The sequence below is a fragment of the Girardinichthys multiradiatus genome, chromosome 11 (assembly GCF_021462225.1).
Source record: "Girardinichthys multiradiatus isolate DD_20200921_A chromosome 11, DD_fGirMul_XY1, whole genome shotgun sequence".
In the NCBI taxonomy this organism is placed as follows: domain Eukaryota; kingdom Metazoa; phylum Chordata; class Actinopteri; order Cyprinodontiformes; family Goodeidae; genus Girardinichthys; species Girardinichthys multiradiatus.
The window spans coordinates 41,146,567-41,166,411 of NC_061804.1; the positions used below are offsets into that span (position 1 = coordinate 41,146,567).

At 39.1% G+C, this 19,845-nt stretch overlaps 1 protein-coding gene across 7 annotated transcripts; it reads left to right on the top strand.

Annotated features, from left to right (window-relative positions):
• Positions 1 to 691: 691 nt before the first annotated feature.
• LOC124876969 lies at positions 692 to 16,343 on the top strand. 7 transcript variants are annotated; one of them, XM_047380043.1, is made up of 8 exons: positions 692 to 743; positions 5,208 to 5,318; positions 5,448 to 5,567; positions 11,392 to 11,427; positions 12,967 to 13,017; positions 14,764 to 14,844; positions 15,176 to 15,274; positions 15,901 to 16,343. In XM_047380043.1, exons 4-8 carry the CDS (start codon positions 11,403 to 11,405, stop codon positions 16,116 to 16,118), a joined length of 474 nt encoding a protein of 157 aa, XP_047235999.1. In that variant the 5' UTR covers positions 692 to 743; positions 5,208 to 5,318; positions 5,448 to 5,567; positions 11,392 to 11,402; the 3' UTR covers positions 16,119 to 16,343. The 7 variants fall into 7 exon arrangements, 6 of the variants coding, with proteins under 6 accessions (XP_047235999.1, XP_047236003.1, XP_047236001.1 ...); XM_047380045.1 differs by lacking the exon at positions 692 to 743 and adding an exon at positions 2,837 to 2,891; XM_047380046.1 differs by lacking the exon at positions 692 to 743 and adding an exon at positions 3,555 to 3,607.
• Positions 16,344 to 19,845: the final 3,502 nt, after the last annotated feature.

Consider the following 19,845-nt stretch of genomic DNA (forward strand, 5'->3'; position numbering starts at 1 on the left):
CAGCATCACACAGGATGCCAGCCTACAGGTAACATTCAGTTAGACTTTGTTGTGAGAAATAAATTTTGGAGACCTGCTCTCATTCCCTTAGTTTACATGCTTGTTAGTTTAGCTTGTGTTGGGAAACTATTTTTTAGTCAGAAGGTACCATAAACAGCATTCAGCCAGTCATCTGATCACATGTTTTTAATGGTTTCCTCATGGAGCCCAAACAAGCCAGTGGCATACACACCTTCAGATAGATTGTTGAAGCGTGCTTCCATGTGGGGTCCAACCAGGCCAGTCACTTACACACGCATAACAGTAATGGATTTCTGAAATGTGCCTCCTTGTGGGGCCCTCCCGTGTGGATCTAAGCTTTTGTTATATTTCTAGATCATAGTTGTAGTACCTGACATTATGGAAGCACATTATATTACAGCTATAATTCTGCACATCTTCAACAGCTAAACTGTCAGGCTGAAGGATGCTCCACTACATCCATAAAGATGCTTTTATAGGACCTGATTAGAAATCCAGAACTGACTGGAACACTTGTAGTTAGAAGTGCTCTTTTGGTTTTGGGGACTATCTTTACAGGTCTTGAGTCTGTCATTTATGTTATCTGTATGATGTTAGTAAGTTATTTGTGGTTTTAATTCCAGGTGACAGGCTCGCAGTCATCTACTGCTGTAGCTGAGCCAGCCAGAAACTCGTGGGACTCTTTCCCTGATGACAGCATCACACAGGATGCCAGCCTACAGGTAACATTCAGTTAGACTTTGTTGTGAGAAATAAATTTTGGAGACCTGCTCTCATTCCCTTAGTTTACATGCTTGTTAGTTTAGCTTGTGTTGGGAAACTATTTTTTAGTCAGAAGGTACCATAAACAGCATTCAGCCAGTCATCTGATCACATGTTTTTAATGGTTCTCCTCATGGAGCCCAAACAAGCCAGTGGCATACACACCTTCAGATGGATTGTTGAAACGTGCTTCCATGTGGGGTCCAACCAGGCCAGTCACTTACACACGCATAACAGTAATGGATTTCTGAAATGTGCCTCCTTGTGGGGCCCTCCCGTGTAGATCTAAGCTTTTGTTATATTTCTAGATCATAGTTGTAGTACCTGACATTATGGAAGCACATTATATTACAGCTATAATTCTGCACATCTTCAACAGCTAAACTGTCAGGCTGAAGGATGCTCCACTACATCCATAAAGATGCTGTTATAGGACCTGATTAGAAATCCAGAACTGACTGGAACACTTGTAGTTAGAAGTGCTCTTTTGGTTTTGGGGACTATCTTTACAGGTCTTGAGTCTGTCATTTATGTTATCTGTATGATGTTAGTAAGTTATTTGTGGTTTTAATTCCAGGTGACAGGCTCGCAGTCATCTACTGCTGTAGCTGAGCCAGCCAGAACCTCGTGGGACTCTTTCCCTGATGACAGCATCACACAGGATGCCAGCCTACAGGTAACATTCAGTTAGACTTTGTTGTGAGAAATAAATTTTGGAGTCCTGCTCTCATTCCCTTAGTTTACATGCTTGTTAGTTTAGCTTGTGTTGGGAAGCTATTTTTTAGTCTGAAGGTACCATAAACAGCATTCAGCCAGTCATCTGATCACATGTTTTTAATGGTTCTCCTCATGGAGCCCAAACAAGCCAGTGGCATACACACCTTCAGATGGATTGTTGAAACGTGCTTCCATGTGGGGTCCAACCAGGCCAGTCACTTACACACGCATAACAGTAGTGGATTTCTGAAATGTGCCTCCTTGTGGGGCCCTCCCGTGTGGATCTAAGCTTTTGTTATATTTCTAGATCATAGTTGTAGTACCTGACATTATGGAAGCACATTATATTACAGCTATAATTCTGCACATCTTCAACAGCTAAACTGTCAGGCTGAAGGATGCTCCACTACATCCATAAAGATGCTGTTATAGGACCTGATTAGAAATCCAGAACTGGCTGGAACACTTGTAGTTAGAAGTGCTCTTTTGGTTTTGGGGACTATCTTTACAGGTCTTGAGTCTGTCATTTATGTTATCTGTATGATGTTAGTAAGTTATTTGTGGTTTTAATTCCAGGTGACAGGCTCGCAGTCATCTACTGCTGTAGCTGAGCCAGCCAGAAACTCGTGGGACTCTTTCCCTGATGACAGCATCACACAGGATGCCAGCCTACAGGTAACATTCAGTTAGACTTTGTTGTGAGACATAAACTTTGGAGACCTGCTCTCATTCCCTTAGTTTACATGCTTGTTAGTTTAGCTTGTGTTGGGAAACTATTTTTTAGTCAGAAGGTACCATAAACAGCATTCAGCCAGTCATCTGATCACATGTTTTTAATGGTTCTCCTCATGGAGCCCAAACAAGCCAGTGGCATACACACCTTCAGATGGATTGTTGAAACGTGCTTCCATGTGGGGTCCAACCAGGCCAGTCACTTACACACGCATAACAGTAATGGATTTCTGAAATGTGCCTCCTTGTGGGGCCCTCCCGTGTGGATCTAAGCTTTTGTTATATTTCTAGATCATAGTTGTAGTACCTGACATTATGGAAGCACATTATATTACAGCTATAATTCTGCACATCTTCAACAGCTAAACTGTCAGGCTGAAGGATGCTCCACTACATCCATAAAGATGCTGTTATAGGACCTGATTAGAAATCCAGAACTGGCTGGAACACTTGTAGTTAGAAGTGCTCTTTTGGTTTTGGGGACTATCTTTACAGGTCTTGAGTCTGTCATTTATGTTATCTGTATGATGTTAGTAAGTTATTTGTGGTTTTAATTCCAGGTGACAGGCTCGCAGTCATCTACTGCTGTAGCTGAGCCAGCCAGAACATCGTGGGACTCTTTCCCTGATGACAGCATCACACAGGATGCCAGCCTACAGGTAACATTCAGTTAGACTTTGTTGTGAGACATAAACTTTGGAGACCTGCTCTCATTCCCTTAGTTTACATGCTTGTTAGTTTAGCTTGTGTTGGGAAGCTATTTTTTAGTCAGAAGGTACCATAAACAGCATTCAGCCAGTCATCTGATCACATGTTTTTAATGGTTCTCCTCATGGAGCCCAAACAAGCCAGTGGCATACACACCTTCAGATGGATTGTTGAAACGTGCTTCCATGTGGGGTCCAACCAGGCCAGTCACTTACACACGCATAACAGTAATGGATTTCTGAAATGTGCCTCCTTGTGGGGCCCTCCCGTGTGGATCTAAGCTTTTGTTATATTTCTAGATCATAGTTGTAGTACCTGACATTATGGAAGCACATTATATTACAGCTATAATTCTTCACATCTTCAACAGCTAAACTGTCAGGCTGAAGGATGCTCCACTACATCCATAAAGATGCTGTTATAGGACCTGATTAGAAATCCAGAACTGGCTGGAACACTTGTAGTTAGAAGTGCTCTTTTGGTTTTGGGGACTATCTTTACAGGTCTTGAGTCTGTCATTTATGTTATCTGTATGATGTTAGTAAGTTATTTGTGGTTTTAATTCCAGGTGACAGGCTCGCAGTCATCTACTGCTGTAGCTGAGCCAGCCAGAAACTCGTGGGACTCTTTCCCTGATGACAGCATCACACAGGATGCCAGCCTACAGGTAACATTCAGTTAGACTTTGTTGTGAGAAATAAACTTTGGAGACCTGCTCTCATTCCCTTAGTTTACATGCTTGTTAGTTTAGCTTGTGTTGGGAAACTATTTTTTAGTCAGAAGGTACCATAAACAGCATTCAGCCAGTCATCTGATCACATGTTTTTAATGGTTTCCTCATGGAGCCCAAACAAGCCAGTGGCATACACACCTTCAGATGGATTGTTGAAACGTGCTTCCATGTGGGGTCCAACCAGGCCAGTCACTTACACACGCATAACAGTAACGGATTTCTGAAATGTGCCTCCTTGTGGGGCCCTCCCGTGTGGATCTAAGCTTTTGTTATATTTCTAGATCATAGTTGTAGTACCTGACATTATGGAAGCACATTATATTACAGCTATAATTCTGCACATCTTCAACAGCTAAACTGTCAGGCTGAAGGATGCTCCACTACATCCATAAAGATGCTTTTATAGGACCTGATTAGAAATCCAGAACTGACTGGAACACTTGTAGTTAGAAGTGCACTTTTGGTTTTGGGGACTATCTTTACAGGTCTTGAGTCTGTCATTTATGTTATCTGTATGATGTTAGTAAGTTATTTGTGGTTTTAATTCCAGGTGACAGGCTCGCAGTCATCTACTGCTGTAGCTGAGCCAGCCAGAAACTCGTGGGACTCTTTCCCTGATGACAGCATCACACAGGATGCCAGCCTACAGGTAACATTCAGTTAGACTTTGTTGTGAGAAATAAATTTTGGAGACCTGCTCTCATTCCCTTAGTTTACATGCTTGTTAGTTTAGCTTGTGTTGGGAAACTATTTTTTAGTCAGAAGGTACCATAAACAGCATTCAGCCAGTCATCTGATCACATGTTTTTAATGGTTTCCTCATGGAGCCCAAACAAGCCAGTGGCATACACACCTTCAGATAGATTGTTGAAGCGTGCTTCCATGTGGGGTCCAACCAGGCCAGTCACTTACACACGCATAACAGTAATGGATTTCTGAAATGTGCCTCCTTGTGGGGCCCTCCCGTGTGGATCTAAGCTTTTGTTATATTTCTAGATCATAGTTGTAGTACCTGACATTATGGAAGCACATTATATTAACATTCATTTAGACTTGTGAGAAATAAACTTTGGAGACCTATTTTTGTTCACTTAGTTTACATGCTTGTCCCCGTAGATTGCTTTTAGTTGAGAAGCTGTTATTTAGTCAGAATTTGGTTTTATTTAATTTGTTAAGCTGATGTGTAAGGAAGGAATCCATGATTGGTGTGTACCCTTTTGCTGATTGTAAAGTAGGATACCTTAAACAGCGTTCAACCCATTTGTTTTTGTTGTAAGAAGTAATCTTTGGAGCCTTTTACTTGTTCTCTCGGTAACAATTTCTTTGCATTGTATGTGTCCTTGTGGGGACCATTGATCCAAGGTTTTGACATATTTTCGATCATATTTGCAGCACCGGTCATTTATCAGTTAAGGCAGTCAATAGAAACTTCAGTTATTTACAGCAAATAAATTCCAGTGTTTTACAGTCATGCACTACATCATTAGCTTACATATACTGTAACCACACATTTCTTTTCATCATCCCCATATAGCTATCAATCATCAAAGGAGTGTCTCTAGTGGACTACTCAGACAGTGATGATGATTCCCAAAAAGACGTCTCTGCACCTCTACAAAAGCAAATAAAAAGAACAACAATAATGGTAAAGACATACAATTATTTTTAAAATCTAAAAAGTCACAAGAAACTAATTTATTTTTTTAATAACTGTGTGTCTGCACGTACAATCACAGGAATTGAATAATTATAGCTTGATATAATCTTTTAACAGATGAATAAAGTTCCAAGTTTTTCTGATGCTATCTACAATTCAAGTAATGACTGTATGGAAGGCCCTTCAACCTCATTCGCAATGGATTCACAAAGGCCTATAAGAGGAACTTACTTCTCTGTAAGCCTCATGAATTAATGTCATTTAAAGAGTAATACCAGAGTAGACTTTTGATATGATTGCTTAAAATGAAAGGCGTTCATTGCTATAGCATGTTTTACTAATTTTCTTGTTCTTGTTGCTTGTTCATCTTGTTCAGTTGACAACTTTTTTTTTTAAATTGCCCAAATCTTTGCATATATGTCTTTTATTTTCTTAAAATTTGATATTTTCCTTAACATTGCATTTTACTTTATCTGTTTGGATCTAAATTTACTCAAAACAAGAGTATATTAAACTTGACCAAGCACTCTCATACAGGTGCATTTATAAAAATTAGAATATTGCTCAAAAGTGCAACATTTCTTGCCAGTCATTTCAAAAAGTGAAACAATTGTTTTATAGATTTATTGCACATTGAGTAGAATATTTCAAGCTTTTATTTCTTGTAATTTAGACAATTATGGCTTTCAGGTAAAGAGAGCTCAGAATTTTGTTTCTCAGAATATTAGAATATCACATTAGACCAACCAAAAAGGATGTTTTAAGCTCTACTGTCAAGTTTCTCAACAGTATGTCCATTTCCATGCACTAAGAATCTGGTTGGGCTCCTCTTGCATGAATGATTGCATCAATGCACCGTGACATAGAGTCCATCAGCCTGTGGTTTTGCATAGCTGTAATGGAAGCCCAGATTGCTTTGATAGTTGCCTTTAGGTCATCTGCCTTTTTAGGTCTGATGTCTCTCATCTTGCGCTTGACAACATCCCATAGATTTTCTATGGGGTTAAAGGTCAGGGGAGTTTGCTGGCCAATCAAGAACAGGAATACCATAGTCATTGGACTAGGTTCTGGTACTTTTGGCAGTGTGGGCAGGTGCCAAGTCCTCCTGGAAAACAAACCCAGCATCTCCATACAGCTTGTCAGCAGAGAGAACTTTGTCAGAGAACAAACTCTAGAACTCCCTGCTAGATGGCTGCATTGGCTATGAACTTCAGACCCAGTGGACCAGAACCAGCAGATAACATGGCACCCCAAACCATCACTGACTATGGAAACTTCACATTGGACTTAAAACAACTTGGATTATGTGCCTCTTCATTCTTCCTCCAGTGTCTGCAACCTTGATTTCCAAATGAAATGCAGAATTTACTTTCAGCTGAAAACAGGACTCTGGACCATTGAGCAACAGTCGAGTTCCTGTGCCTAGGTGAGATGATTTGGATGTTGTCTCTGGTTCTGGAGTGGCTTGACACCAGGAATGCGACGTTTATAGCCCATGTCTAGTATTCATTTGTGTGCTGGCTCTTGATGCTCCAGCCTCAGCCCACTCATTGTCAACCTTGACAACCCCCTCAAGGCTGCTGTTCTCGCTGTTGTTTTTGCATCTTTTACCAAACTTCTTTTTTCACACTCAATTTTCTGTTACTGTGCTTTGATCCAGAACTCTGTGCGCAAATTGCTTTTAGCAATGAACTTTTGTGGCTTCCCCTCCTTGTAAAGGGTGTAGATGACTGTCTGCTGGCCATCTGTGAAGTTAGCAGTCTTCCCCGTGATTGTATCTCTACTGACCCAGAGTGAAAGACGGTTTGAAGGATCAGAACACCTTTGTAGACGTTTGGAATTAATTAGCTGATTAAGGTGTGAAACAATGAGTTTCCAATAATTAACTTCCTCACAGTATTCTGAATTTGGGGTTTACTAGTAAGCCATAATCATCAAAATTATGGGAAACAAGGACGTGGAATATATCACTCTGTGATAATTCTATATGAGATATGAGTTCCATTTTCTGAGATGACTGGCAAAAAATACACTGCTCAAACAAATAAAGGGAACACTTAAACAACACAATATAACTCCAAATGAATCAAACATATGTAAAATCATACTGTCCACCTAGGAAGCAACACTGATGTTGTTGTGCTCTTGTGCAAATGAAATAGACAACAGGGGGAAATCTTTGGCGATTAGCAAGACACACTCAATAAAGGAGTGGTTCTGCAGGTGGGGACCACAGGCCACTTCTCAGTATCTACGCTTTCAGGCTGATGTTTTGGTCACTTTTGAATGTTGGTGGTGCTTTCACACTCGTGGTAGCATGAGACGGACTCTACAACCCACACAAGTGGCTCAGGTAGTGCAGCTCATCCAGGATGGCTCATCAATGCCAGCTGTGGCAAGGTTTGCTGTGTCTGTCAGCGTAGTGTCCAGAGCCTGGAGGCGCTACCAGGAGTCAGGTCAGTACACCAGGAGACGTGGAGGAGGCCGTAGGAGGGCAACAACCCAGCAGCAGGACCGCTACCTACGCCTTTGTGCAAGGAGGAACAGGAGAAGCACTGCCAGAGCCCTGCAAAATGACCTCCAGCAGGCCACCAATGTGCATGTGTCTGCACAAACGGTTAGAAACCGACTCCATGAGGATGGTATGAGGGCCCGACGTCCACAAATTGGGGTTGTGCTCACAGCCCAACACCGTGCAGGACACTTGGCATTTGTCAGAGAACACCAGGATTGGCAAATTTGCCACTGGTGCCCTGTGGTCTTCACAGATGAAAGCAGGTTCCCACTGAGCACATGTGACAGACGTCACATGTCTGGAGACACCGTGGAGAGCAATCTGCTGCCTGCAACATCCTTCAGCATGACCGGTTTGGCAGTGCATCAGTAATGGTGTGGGGTGGGATTTCTTTGGAGGGTGGCATGGCCTTCCATGGGCTCGCCAGAGGTAGCCTGATTGCCTTTAGGTACCGAGATGAGATCCTCAGACCCCTTGCGAGACCATATGCTGGTGCGGTTGGCCCTGGGTTCCTCCTAATGCAGGACAATGCTAGACCTCATGTGGCTGGAGTGTGTCAGCAGTTCCTGCAAGATTAAGACATTGAAGCTATGGACTGGCCCGCCAGTTCCCCAGACCTGAATTCGATTGAGCACATCTGGGACATCATGTCTCGCTCCATCCACCAACGTTGTACCACAGACTGTACAGGAGTTGGCGGATGCTTTAGTCCAGGTCAGGGAGGAGATCCCTCAGGAGACCATCCACCGTCTCATCAGGAGCATGCCCAGGCGTTGTAGGGAGGTCATACAGGCACGTGGAGGTCACACACAATACTGAGCCTCATTTTGACTTGTTTTAAGGACATTACATCAAAGTTGGATCAGCCTGTAGTGTGTTTTTCCACTTTAATTTTGTGTGTGACTCCAAATCCAGGCCTCCATTGATTAATAAATTTGATTTCCACTGAAGATTTTTGTGTGATTTTGTTGTCAGCACATTCAACTTTCTACAGAACAAAGTATTAAATGAGAATATTTCATTCATTCAGATATAGGATGTTAGTTGAGTGTTCCCTTTATTTTTTTGAGCAGTGTATTTCACTTCAATGCAATTTTCTTGTTTTTTGAGATGTATCTGTAGAGTTAACATCTGTGTTTTCAAGGTGGATTTTAAATCAAGGCCTGATTTTCTTTTTAATTAATTCTAATAGAGGAAGAAATACTAACTTCTTCCTTCTCCTCTTTCTCTAAATGATTCAGAGGAGCTTTGCAGGGTTAGATGAGGCAAGTGAAGACAGTGAAGATGAATATATTCCAGAAACCACTGGAGAAAGCACAGACAGTGAAGCCAGTGTGGAATTAAGTCTGGAAAAAGGTCCGAAGGATAAAACTATGTCATTTAGTCAAAATAGAAGCAAGTTTTGCAGGCAGAGTAAGAGTGAGTCCAGTCAGACTAGAAACTTTGAAAGTCATGATTCCAGAGCCACTACATATAAAGATGAAAGGGCCCCCCTGGAGGAAGAATCTGTTTATGTTGCTCCTGTTTTGAAGAAGGAAGATGGATCCAGGACCTATAATAAGAAACACCACTGTGTGTATTGTGGAGTATTTGTTCAAAAAATGTCAAGACATCTATTGCGCAGACACATGGATAAAATAGAGGTTGCAAAAGCCTACAGTTTGCCAAAAAACTCAAAACAAAGACGACTCCAGTTGGATTATTTGCGAAATAAGGGAAACTTTGAGCACAACACTGAAGTTATGGAAAGTAACCAAGGCAAGCTCATTGCGTGGAAACAACCAAAGAAGAAAACAGAAGGGGAAATATTCAAACATTGTTTGTACTGCTATGGACTGTTCAAAAAAAAGGCAATGTGGCGACATTTCCAGTCCTGCAAATTCAAGCCTCAAGATAAGTCTTTGAAAAAGGGGAAAACAAGAGTTCAAGCATTGTGTGCATTTGCTGAACCAGTTCCACCAGAGTTCAGTGATTCATACTGGAGGTTTCTAAGTGAGATGCATCAAGATGAGATTACAGTTGCATGTAAGAAGGATCAATGCATACTAGATTTTGGATACAGATTGTTCCACAAGAATGAGAGGGTAGTCAGCCAGCACCAATACATCCGTCAAAAGCTAAGAGAGCTTGGCAGACTGCTACTTGAGGCAAGAAATATTGCTTCTGTGAAGAGTATTAAAGATCTCATAAAGCCTGAAAAATATGTTACAGTTGTCGCTGCTGCAAGACGTCTAGCTGGATTCAGTGAAGAAAGTGGCAACTATCAACGACCATCTCTCGCTCGAAAAGTTGGTCACGACATGCATTCTTTAGCCATGTTCATTAAGACGGAAGGACTGAAGATGAAGGATAAGGAAGCTGTGCAAAACGCAGAGGAGTTTGCACAACTGTATCAAGAAAGTTGGAAATATGATATTGCAAGCCAAGCTTTAACCCAGCTTGAACAGAAAAAGTGGAATGCACCTCTACTGTTACCTTTCACACACGATGTCCAGATTCTTCACAACCATTTGTTAGAAAGACAGCAGGAATGTTTACATGCCTTGAAAGAAGAGGCCTCACAGTCCAGCTGGAAGGATCTTGCCAAAGTGACTCTGGCACAAGTAATCCTTTTCAACCGTCGACGAGCTGGGGAGGTTTCCAGGATGCATTTGTCAGTTTACTTATCAAAGGACACATCAGAAACACACGAGGATGTTAACCTGGCCCTCACAGCACTTGAACAAAAGCTCTGCAACTATTTTGTCCGGATAACCATTGTGGGAAAAAGAGGAAGAAAAGTTCCTGTTCTGCTGGGTCCAATGATGAAGGAATCCCTTGATGCTCTTACTGGAAGGCGGGAAGAATGTGGAGTCCTGGAAGAAAATCAATACCTGTTTGCGTTGCCGAATTCTGTCCATTACCTCAGAGGTTCAGACTGTATAAGGCAGTTTGTGAGTGAGTGCAGTGGCCTCAAAAACCCTACAGCACTCACCTCAACAAAGCTCAGGAAACACATTGCAACATTGTCAACAGTTTTGAACCTGAAGACTACAGAACTTGACCAGTTGGCAGATTTCCTTGGGCATAATGTTGCTGTTCACAGGAAGCACTATCGCCTTCCAGAGGGTACCATACAGTTAGCAAAAATAAGCAAAGTTCTCCTTGCAATGGAACAAGGACGGCTAGGAGAGTATAAAGGGAAGAGTCTGGATGAAATCCACCTTGATGTCAACGGTATTAACATTTAACACTTTAATGCAAGGGAAATTGAAGTTGCTAACCTTGGTATTTAAGAATAGATTAATGAAATGAGATATTTATGGAGGAGGGCATGTTTTATTGTTAAGGATGAATAAACATCATATTAGTTGAAAATGGTATCATTTAGGCTTTACATAAAAATGTTGGCTTATTCTGATTTGATTTGAGGCAAAAAAAAAAAAAAATTAAAAGGTGCTATTTAGGTACTTTTTATGGTTTCCTATCTTTTGTGGAATTGGTTCTTGAGTGTTTTATTAGTTCTATTAAACAAATCTCTTCAAATTTATCTCATTACCATATTAGAAACTCTTGACATGGATGGTTCTTCACAAGAGAAAGGTATGAATTTGTTTATTTTTTCTATACCGCAATAATCTCTGTAGTTTTAAATACACTAGATGACTGCATGTTAATGTTGTTTTAATTAAAATTTCATTAAATTGAAAACATCCAAGATAGGACTGATGTAGGGAAATTTCATGCCATAATTTTATTTAAGCTCTGTCATAAAAAAAGTACAAATATTAATTTTTGTATCTACAGGTACATTCAAAACTTTCAGATATAATGAAATGTATTGATATGATGCATTCAAAAAGTTCAATATTTTTGGCGATTCATTACAAAAATTGAAACTGATATTGGGTATTCATTACACAGTGAAATATTTCAACCCTGTGTTTTTGTAATTTCATAGTTATGGCTAACATAATAAAAAAGCTAAAATTCAGTGTTTCAGAAAATTTTTATATTAAATTACAACAATTATAAACAATATTTTGTAATGTATAATGGGAGCCCAGGTGTCTTTTAGAGCCACTTTCAGGTCATCTGCATGGTTACTTCTGGTGTCCCTCATCTTTCTCTTGACAAAACAACTTAGATTTTTAGGCTTAGGTGGGGCCAGTTTTCTGGCCAATCAAGCACAGCAACACTGTGGTCAATGGACCAACTTTTGGCAGTGAGAGCTGGTGCCAAGTCCTGTGGGAAAGTGACATCAGTATCTAAATAAAGCTTGTCAACAAGGGGATGTGTGAAGTGGTCTAAATATCATACTAGATTGCTGACTGGACTTCAGAAAACACATTGGACCAGAATCAGCAGATGTCACTAATAGGGATTCCACTCTTCCTCCAGACTCTGGAAGCTTGAAAGGAAATGCTAATTTAATGTTTTTATGAAAAGATGATTTTAGACAGTGGTCCAGTTCATATTCTCATGCATAGTTGGTAAACTGTTGTTTTGGCACTAGCGCTGGTGTTTAGTTGTATTATAAAAGGAATTACTTTTTTTACCAGTTAAGGTTGAAAACCTGTCTAATTACTTCTTTGTAAACCTCATATTAAGAAGAGCATATTAAAATCAACATTAAATGAAATTACCTTTTACTTTGGATTATCAAAAAAGTGGCCTGGTTTGGTAAAACTCTTAATTTATGGCCTCTTACTGTTGAATTTGGTCAGTCACAATAAGTCATTAACTAAATAATTAATGAACAATAAAGAGTTAGTAGTCCAAAAATATGTAGCCTACAAATTGACAGCTACGGGTTAGTTTGTTTTATAAAATAAAATGTTACTGAAAACATTTATAGGAAAATACAATTTCTTAGCACTACTGCCAGCTAACATTTTTCAATTATATCATAATGTCTTATTCAGCTTTGTGGCAAGTGGCTCATTCACACAAGTCTCTTTGCCATATACATTATGAAGAGCACTGATATCCCTGGAAACCTATATTACTCCTGATTTCCTGTCAATTAGGATGACCTAAGATATGGATTAAAGCAATAGTTAATTTTACTTTTTTTTTTTTTGCTTGTTGGTGTATTGTTAATTCTGACTTTTGAAAACAATTCTTCTTTCATGTACATAGTTGATATGCCTGACGGAACTGAGAATGGCACCAATTTATCCTCACAAGAAGGTAAAATGTTCACATAATAAAGAAAGCGGTTAAACAAAAAAGGGCCACTTTTCTCTGAATTAAACACATTTTACAACCTGAGTTCTATATACAAACGTGGACAAAATTGTTGGTACCCCTCGGTTAATGAAAGAAAAACCAACAAAGGTCACAGAAATAACTTAAATCTGACAAAGGTTATAATGAATAAATATTCTATGAAAATGAGCACATGAAAGTCAGACACTGCTTTCAAACATCCTTCAACAGAATTATTTAAAAAAATAAACTCATGAAACAGGCCTGGACCAAAACGATGGAACCCTTAACTTAATATTTTGTTGCTCAACCTTTTGAAGCAATCACTGCAATCAAAGGATTCCTATAACTGTCAGTGAGACTTCTGTCCCTCTCAGAAGGTATTTTAGCCCACTCCTCATGAGCAAACTGCTCCAGTTGTCTCATTTTTGAAGGGCACCTTTTCCAGACGGCATGTTTCAGCACCTTCCAAATATGCTTAATAGGATTTAGGTAAGGGCTCATAGAAGGCCACTTCAGAATAGTCCAATGTTTTCCTCTATCTGTGTTTTTTGGGTTATTATCCTGTTGCAAGACCCATGACCTGCGACTGAGACCAAGCTTTCTGACACTGGCCAGCACATTTATCTCTAGAATCCCCTGATAGTCTTGAGATTTCATTATACCTGCACAGATTCAAGATACCCTGTGCCAGATGCAGCAAAGTAGCCCCAGAACATAACAGACTCCTCCATGTTTCACAGTAGGGACAGTGTTCTTTTCTTCATATGCTTAAATTTTTCCATCTGCAAACATAGAGCTGATGTGCCTTGCCAGAAAGTATAGTTTTTGTCTCATCTGTCCATAGGACATTGTCCCACAAGCTTTGTGGCTTGTCAACATGTAGTTTGGCAAATTCCAGTCTGGCTTTTTTATGATTTTTCAAAGATGGTGTTCTCCTTGGTCGTCTCCCATTAAGTCCACTTTGCCTCAAACAACGTTGGATGGTGCAATCTGACACTGATGTTCCTTGAGCTTTAAGTTCACCTTTAATCTCTTTAGAAGTTTTTCTGGGCTCTTTTGTTACCATTTGTATTATCAGTCTCTTTGTTTTGTCATAAATTTTCCTCCTGTGGCCATGTCCAGGGAGGTTGGCTACAGTCCCATGGATCTTAAATTTCTGAATATGTGCAACTGTAGTCATAACATGAAGCTGCTTGGAGATGGTCTTATAACCTTTACCTTTACCATGCTTGTCTATAATTTTCTTCCTAATCTCCTGAGACAACGCTTTCCTTCGCTTCCTCTGATCCATGTTGAGTGTGGTACACACCATGTCACCAAATAGCACAGTGACTACCTGTAACCCTATATATAGGCCCACTGACTGATTACAAGAATGTAGACACCTGTGATGTTAATTAATGGACACACCTCGATTTAACACGTCCCTTTGGTCACATTATTTTCAGGGGTACCATCATTTTTGTCCAGGCCTGTTTCATGACTTTATTTGTTTAAATAATTCTGTTGAAGCATGTTTGAAAAGCATTGTCTGACTTTAATTTGTTCATTTTCATATAATTTTTTATTTATGATTAACTTTGTCAGATTCAAGTTATTTTTGTGACCATTGTGGGTTTTTCTTTCATTAACTGAGGCGTCCACGTGCGTACATGAACTGTTAAAGTACTGTAGATCATTGAAAGTTTAAACAGTTTTTTTATGTTCCTAAAATTAATATTTCAGAAGATCCAGAAGCTTCTGAAGAGACACCTTGTATCCCCACATCCAGTGGCTTAAGTCAGGAAAACTTGACCAAAAAGAAAGGTGAGCTTGTAAAACTGCAGTTTGGGGTTAGTACTCTTCTTCAACATTGATTTTTATTCATTTTTTTTAATACCACCACTTTTAACTAATATTACAAGTCCATTACATTTATATCTGATCCTGCCTAGTATTTACTAACATCCAAATTTGATTCAAACAAGATTGGTTCTACAGGACTTGATTGTAATAAATAACTCTTTATGAACACAAGTGTAAATAGAAGGTTTTTTGGTTTTTTTTCTTTAGTTCGCTGTTGATATCTATGCCCTTGATCAGCGTGTTTGCTGTTCTAATAAGATGAGTTTAACCTGTTCTTTTCTGTACTTCAAAGTCACAAATTCAGATGGGCTGATGCCAGAAGTCAACGAAGTGACCTCTTGTACCCCCACCTCTAGCAGCCAAAGTAACGAAAGGTCTGCCAAAAAGAGTGGTGAGTTTGGAGTAATCCTCTTCAATACATAACTTCATCATGATTGCTTTTAAATGGTCCAATTATTACTACAGTATCAATATTCTAATTATCCTCACATTTACTGCTTACTAAGATTTAAATGACCGAAGCAAAATGTATTAACCACTTGACTTTTTTACTTAGACATGTCAGGTCTAAACTTTTGAATTTTGTCGTAAAATGCAAATTAATGCGCCCCTTCTCAGGTGGGTTTCACGTCATTGTTAAATTGGATTATTTGTGAGATGTTCGTTTCCATCTATTATTAAATAGGGGTAATGTACATGACACATCTACCTCAAGACAGAAAAAAATCTTTGCATCAAATTTACCTGTTGGCAAATTTGCATATCGATGATGTGCTCTCCTGGTGGAGTTTGACTGCCTGTACCAGCAGTGACACTGACTGATTAATATCCCAGAAATAAACTGATTTACTTGTTTTTTTACTGTAGGCTCATTACTATTGACAAAGATAGTTGAATTATTAAAATATCTCATTTAAATGATATTGTGGGATTATTGTACATAAAGTGAATGTATCCTCTGTGCAGTTTTGTTCTAATGAAGTTGTAAACTAAATTGTGCTCTTTTTATGCCCTTAGGTAAAGAAAAAGTTGTGAAAAGAAGCTGGACCCCAGAGGAATGTGCTGCTGTAAATAAACATTTAAGGAAGTACATATTGACAAATCAGGTTCCTGGTAAGCTTGACTGTGAGAGATGCATTGCTGCAGAACCACAAGCACTGAGTAAAAGAGACTGGAGAGCAGTTAAGTACTTTGTCAAAAACAGAATAACCACCATGAGGAGAAAATATGAGTGACAGAGCTTCCCTGAACAGAGGTAGAAACACATGGCTGGTCCTGTTTCACCAGTTCTTTACTATTTGTTTGTAATTTTTATGGACAAAGTTCAAACAAAGTATATTTCAGTTTATTGATACATGTTCTGAGGAAGAAATATGGGAAATGTTTAAATGGCACATTCAGTGCTAAAATGTTGAAATAAAACATGTGCAGCTCAAAATAAAGTTCCTTTATTCAGTGGCTACATTTGTAATGTGTCCATTTTAAATTTTGACTCAAGCAGTTCATGATTAATAGTAAATCATGTGTATTTTATAGTTGGCTAAAATGAAGATTGTAAATATATAAAAAATTGACCTGTATGCCTAAACAAATGGAAGAATATTAAGGCTGTGACTAGGAAAAATGCACCACAATCGAATAATGACAGATGTACTTAAGAATGCACATTTCAATATATATCTAGTCTATTAAGCCAGATGAAAGGATTAATAACACTAACAAAATTTTAAGGTTTTTTTCCCATTAAACAATCAAGTCTTGACAAATGCATGTTTGGGTTAGATTAGGGTTGGGATTGAATTTGATAGATCCTAATTTAAAGATAAAGCAAATCTTTATGAAGGCCTAACAAGAGTTAAATGTTAAAAGCAAGCCCCATAACTGGCTAAAAAAATTATGTGTGTAAAGATGGACCTCTTAACGTTCGAACATTAAAAGCAAGCCCCATAACTGACTAAAAATCAAACGTGTGTGAAGGTGGGTCCTGCAAAGTATGAATGTTAGAAACTGGCCCCACATGTGATTGAAAAACAGACATGTAAAATAAAGTTTGAAATTTTGCATATTGAACGTGACTTTTAATATGTAGATTTTTTTTGGGATCTGCCTGATTTTTTTCATAGTTCTAGGACCACTAGAATGGGTGGACCCCACAACCCAGTCAACTACTTGCGGTCCTGCTGTGGGAGTTTAACAAGGATGTATGTGTGTGTGTGTGTGTGTGTGTGTGTGTGTGCGCACGCGCACATGTCTGTCTAACCTTGTGTGGATAAAATCCTGACGGAGCACCGATATTGTGTGGACATTTTGTGTCCACACAAGGGAAAATGGGTTACTTGGGTTAATGATTGGGTTTACGACTAAGGTATGAATTGAGTTTAGGGTTAGGTGTAGTGTATACAGGTAAGGGTTAGAGTCAGGGTTGGGCAATGAATGGAAGTCTATGCAAAGTCCCTGTAAGGAAAAGGAAGACAACAACTTGTATACGTGTGTGCGCAGATTTCTCCCATGGAAATGCTAACTTGTTAGAACGGTAAGAAGTCTGTTGTGGGTTAGGGTTAGGGACTCCTAGGGTAGCAGCATCAGAGCCAGAGACTTACAAAAGCTCAACAATCTAATAAAGAAGGCTGGCTCGGTTCTGGGGACTCATCTGGAACCTCTTGAGATAATTGTACAAAGAAGGATTCTTCATAAAATGAAGAACATTATGGAGAACCCTAAGCATCTGAGTATCTTCAGTCAGAGCCTTCTTCAGATCTGCTGTGAGACAGACCTACAGGAGATCCTTCCTGCCCACAGTCATCCGCATCTACAACGACTCTTCGAAGAAACCTAGATAATATGAGCTACAACAACATTTAATTTCCCTTTGGGATGAATAAAGTATTTTTTTATTAAACTGAATTGAATGAATTGAAACTTTGCAATGCTCAGCAAAGCAGCACTACTGCTACATCCCCAAGTGCAGGTTAAGCCCAATGCGATGGTCGCGGCGGCCAGGGGCCTGCATATGTCCCTGGCAGCAAGACCGCCAAGCACTGAGGAGGAGGCTACCTCTCCAGAGCACCCAACCCACTGGGCAGGCATTAGCCCACTGCAGTGGCCAGAACTCAAGACCAAGGCTGGTTGAGATCAGCCAAGAGGAAGAAGCTCACCACTTTGTGAAATGCCCCAAGCTCCCACACACCCAGGCAGGTGAGAGAACCCCAGATGGTTTGGGTCCTTCATCCCATGCCCTCAAGATTTTGTGCACCAAGATCAGTTGCCTGTGTTAGGGAGAAGGGGATGGGCAAGGTGCTACGAACCCCGTCCCGTTTAACAGTCATTTACTGATATGCCTCATATTTTGTCACCACTGTGTGCTCTCTGAGTTACAAACTTGGTGATAAATGAGCTTCATGTAGTACCAGTATAAAATAATTTGAATATCATGAAAAAGTTATATATTTTTTGCCATTCTTTTTAGAAAGTGAAACTCATTTGATAGAGTTTACTGAGTACGTGCTGCAGCTAATGACTATTTTAATAATCAATTAATCGGTCGATTATTCTTTTAATTAATCGATGAATCAGACAAAAAAAAAATGTTTTCAATTGTTACCCTTCACCCTTCAAAATAGAATATTTGGACTGACAGAGCAAACAAGCATACAAAAAAACAAACAGATTGCTGCTTAAGTATTTTGTCACAATAATATTAAATAATAAAAAATAAACTAGAAACATTTGCATTTCCTGCGAAAATGCAACCCTCTGCATTTATCGAGGCTTAGGACCGAGACATATAGGACACAGAACACTGGCCCCCTTTGAGACTGCATTAGATTCTCCAAACTGTAAATGTGCATAATTTGAATTAACTTTAAATGACAAAAGTGATTACAAAATATTAGATCAATAGTCTTTATTATTGTCACAAGTTACTTACATACAGTACAGCAAATTTACCTCAGAGCCCAGAGTAAATGTTTTTTTAAAAACAGTGTTTGACTATAAAAAAAATGTAAATATGTTAGCATCCCAAACAGAAGCTCTTATAAGCCATTTTTGTTACTAGACTTTTTTTTATCCTCAAGGGGTTAACATTTCTCATACAGCAGTAATATTTGTTAAATGTTATACAAAGAAGAAGCACCAGGATAAGGTTAGAAATGTTACATCTGCTTAATGTCATCCATTGCTAACAATATGTATATTGAATGACTCAAAGGCCACTGAACAATGGTGTTGCTGTTATTTTATAAACAAACCTAAGCATCCACATTTACATGAACACACAATTTTCAGGGACATGTACCATATAGGATATACTGTTTTTTTATGTAGTATTTAGAATAAAACTGTTTTATTTCATTGTTCATGATAGGCACATTGGCAAACTAAGAAAGATGGTGGGTTTGAGGCAGATTTCAGTTATAATTATATTTTACAACAGCATATTTTAACTGAACAACTGGCCCATTTTACCTGAAAATTCTGTTAAATTGTGTGATCAAAATTGTCTTTTCAATATAAACATACATTGCTTGTAGAAGTTATTTATTCCTAACTGATGCAGTAACATTTTCTTAATGTCAAATCCTAACACAACTCAAAAATTCCAATGAGAGATTATACCATTGCAACAAAAAAATACATTTAAGGCTGCCTAAACAGTCATTGTAGGCCATGTATGTGTATTCAAGGCAGTAATAAACACCTTTTGTCCTCCTAAATCGACAACATGGAACTACATTTGAACATTATCTAATTATCATAAAGAAGTTTCCTTCAGGAGGAAATAGAGTATTGTTGCCTTATATGTTTCAAATAAACACATATTGATTATATTTCCTGAGCCACAAGTTCTAAAACCATCTCTAAAAAACAAAGGACTATTAATAAGCGGTTTACAATTCATGTTGTTTACTCTGGTGACGCCAAAGTGGGCGTTCCGATGTGGCTTGGTTCGCTAACGACACA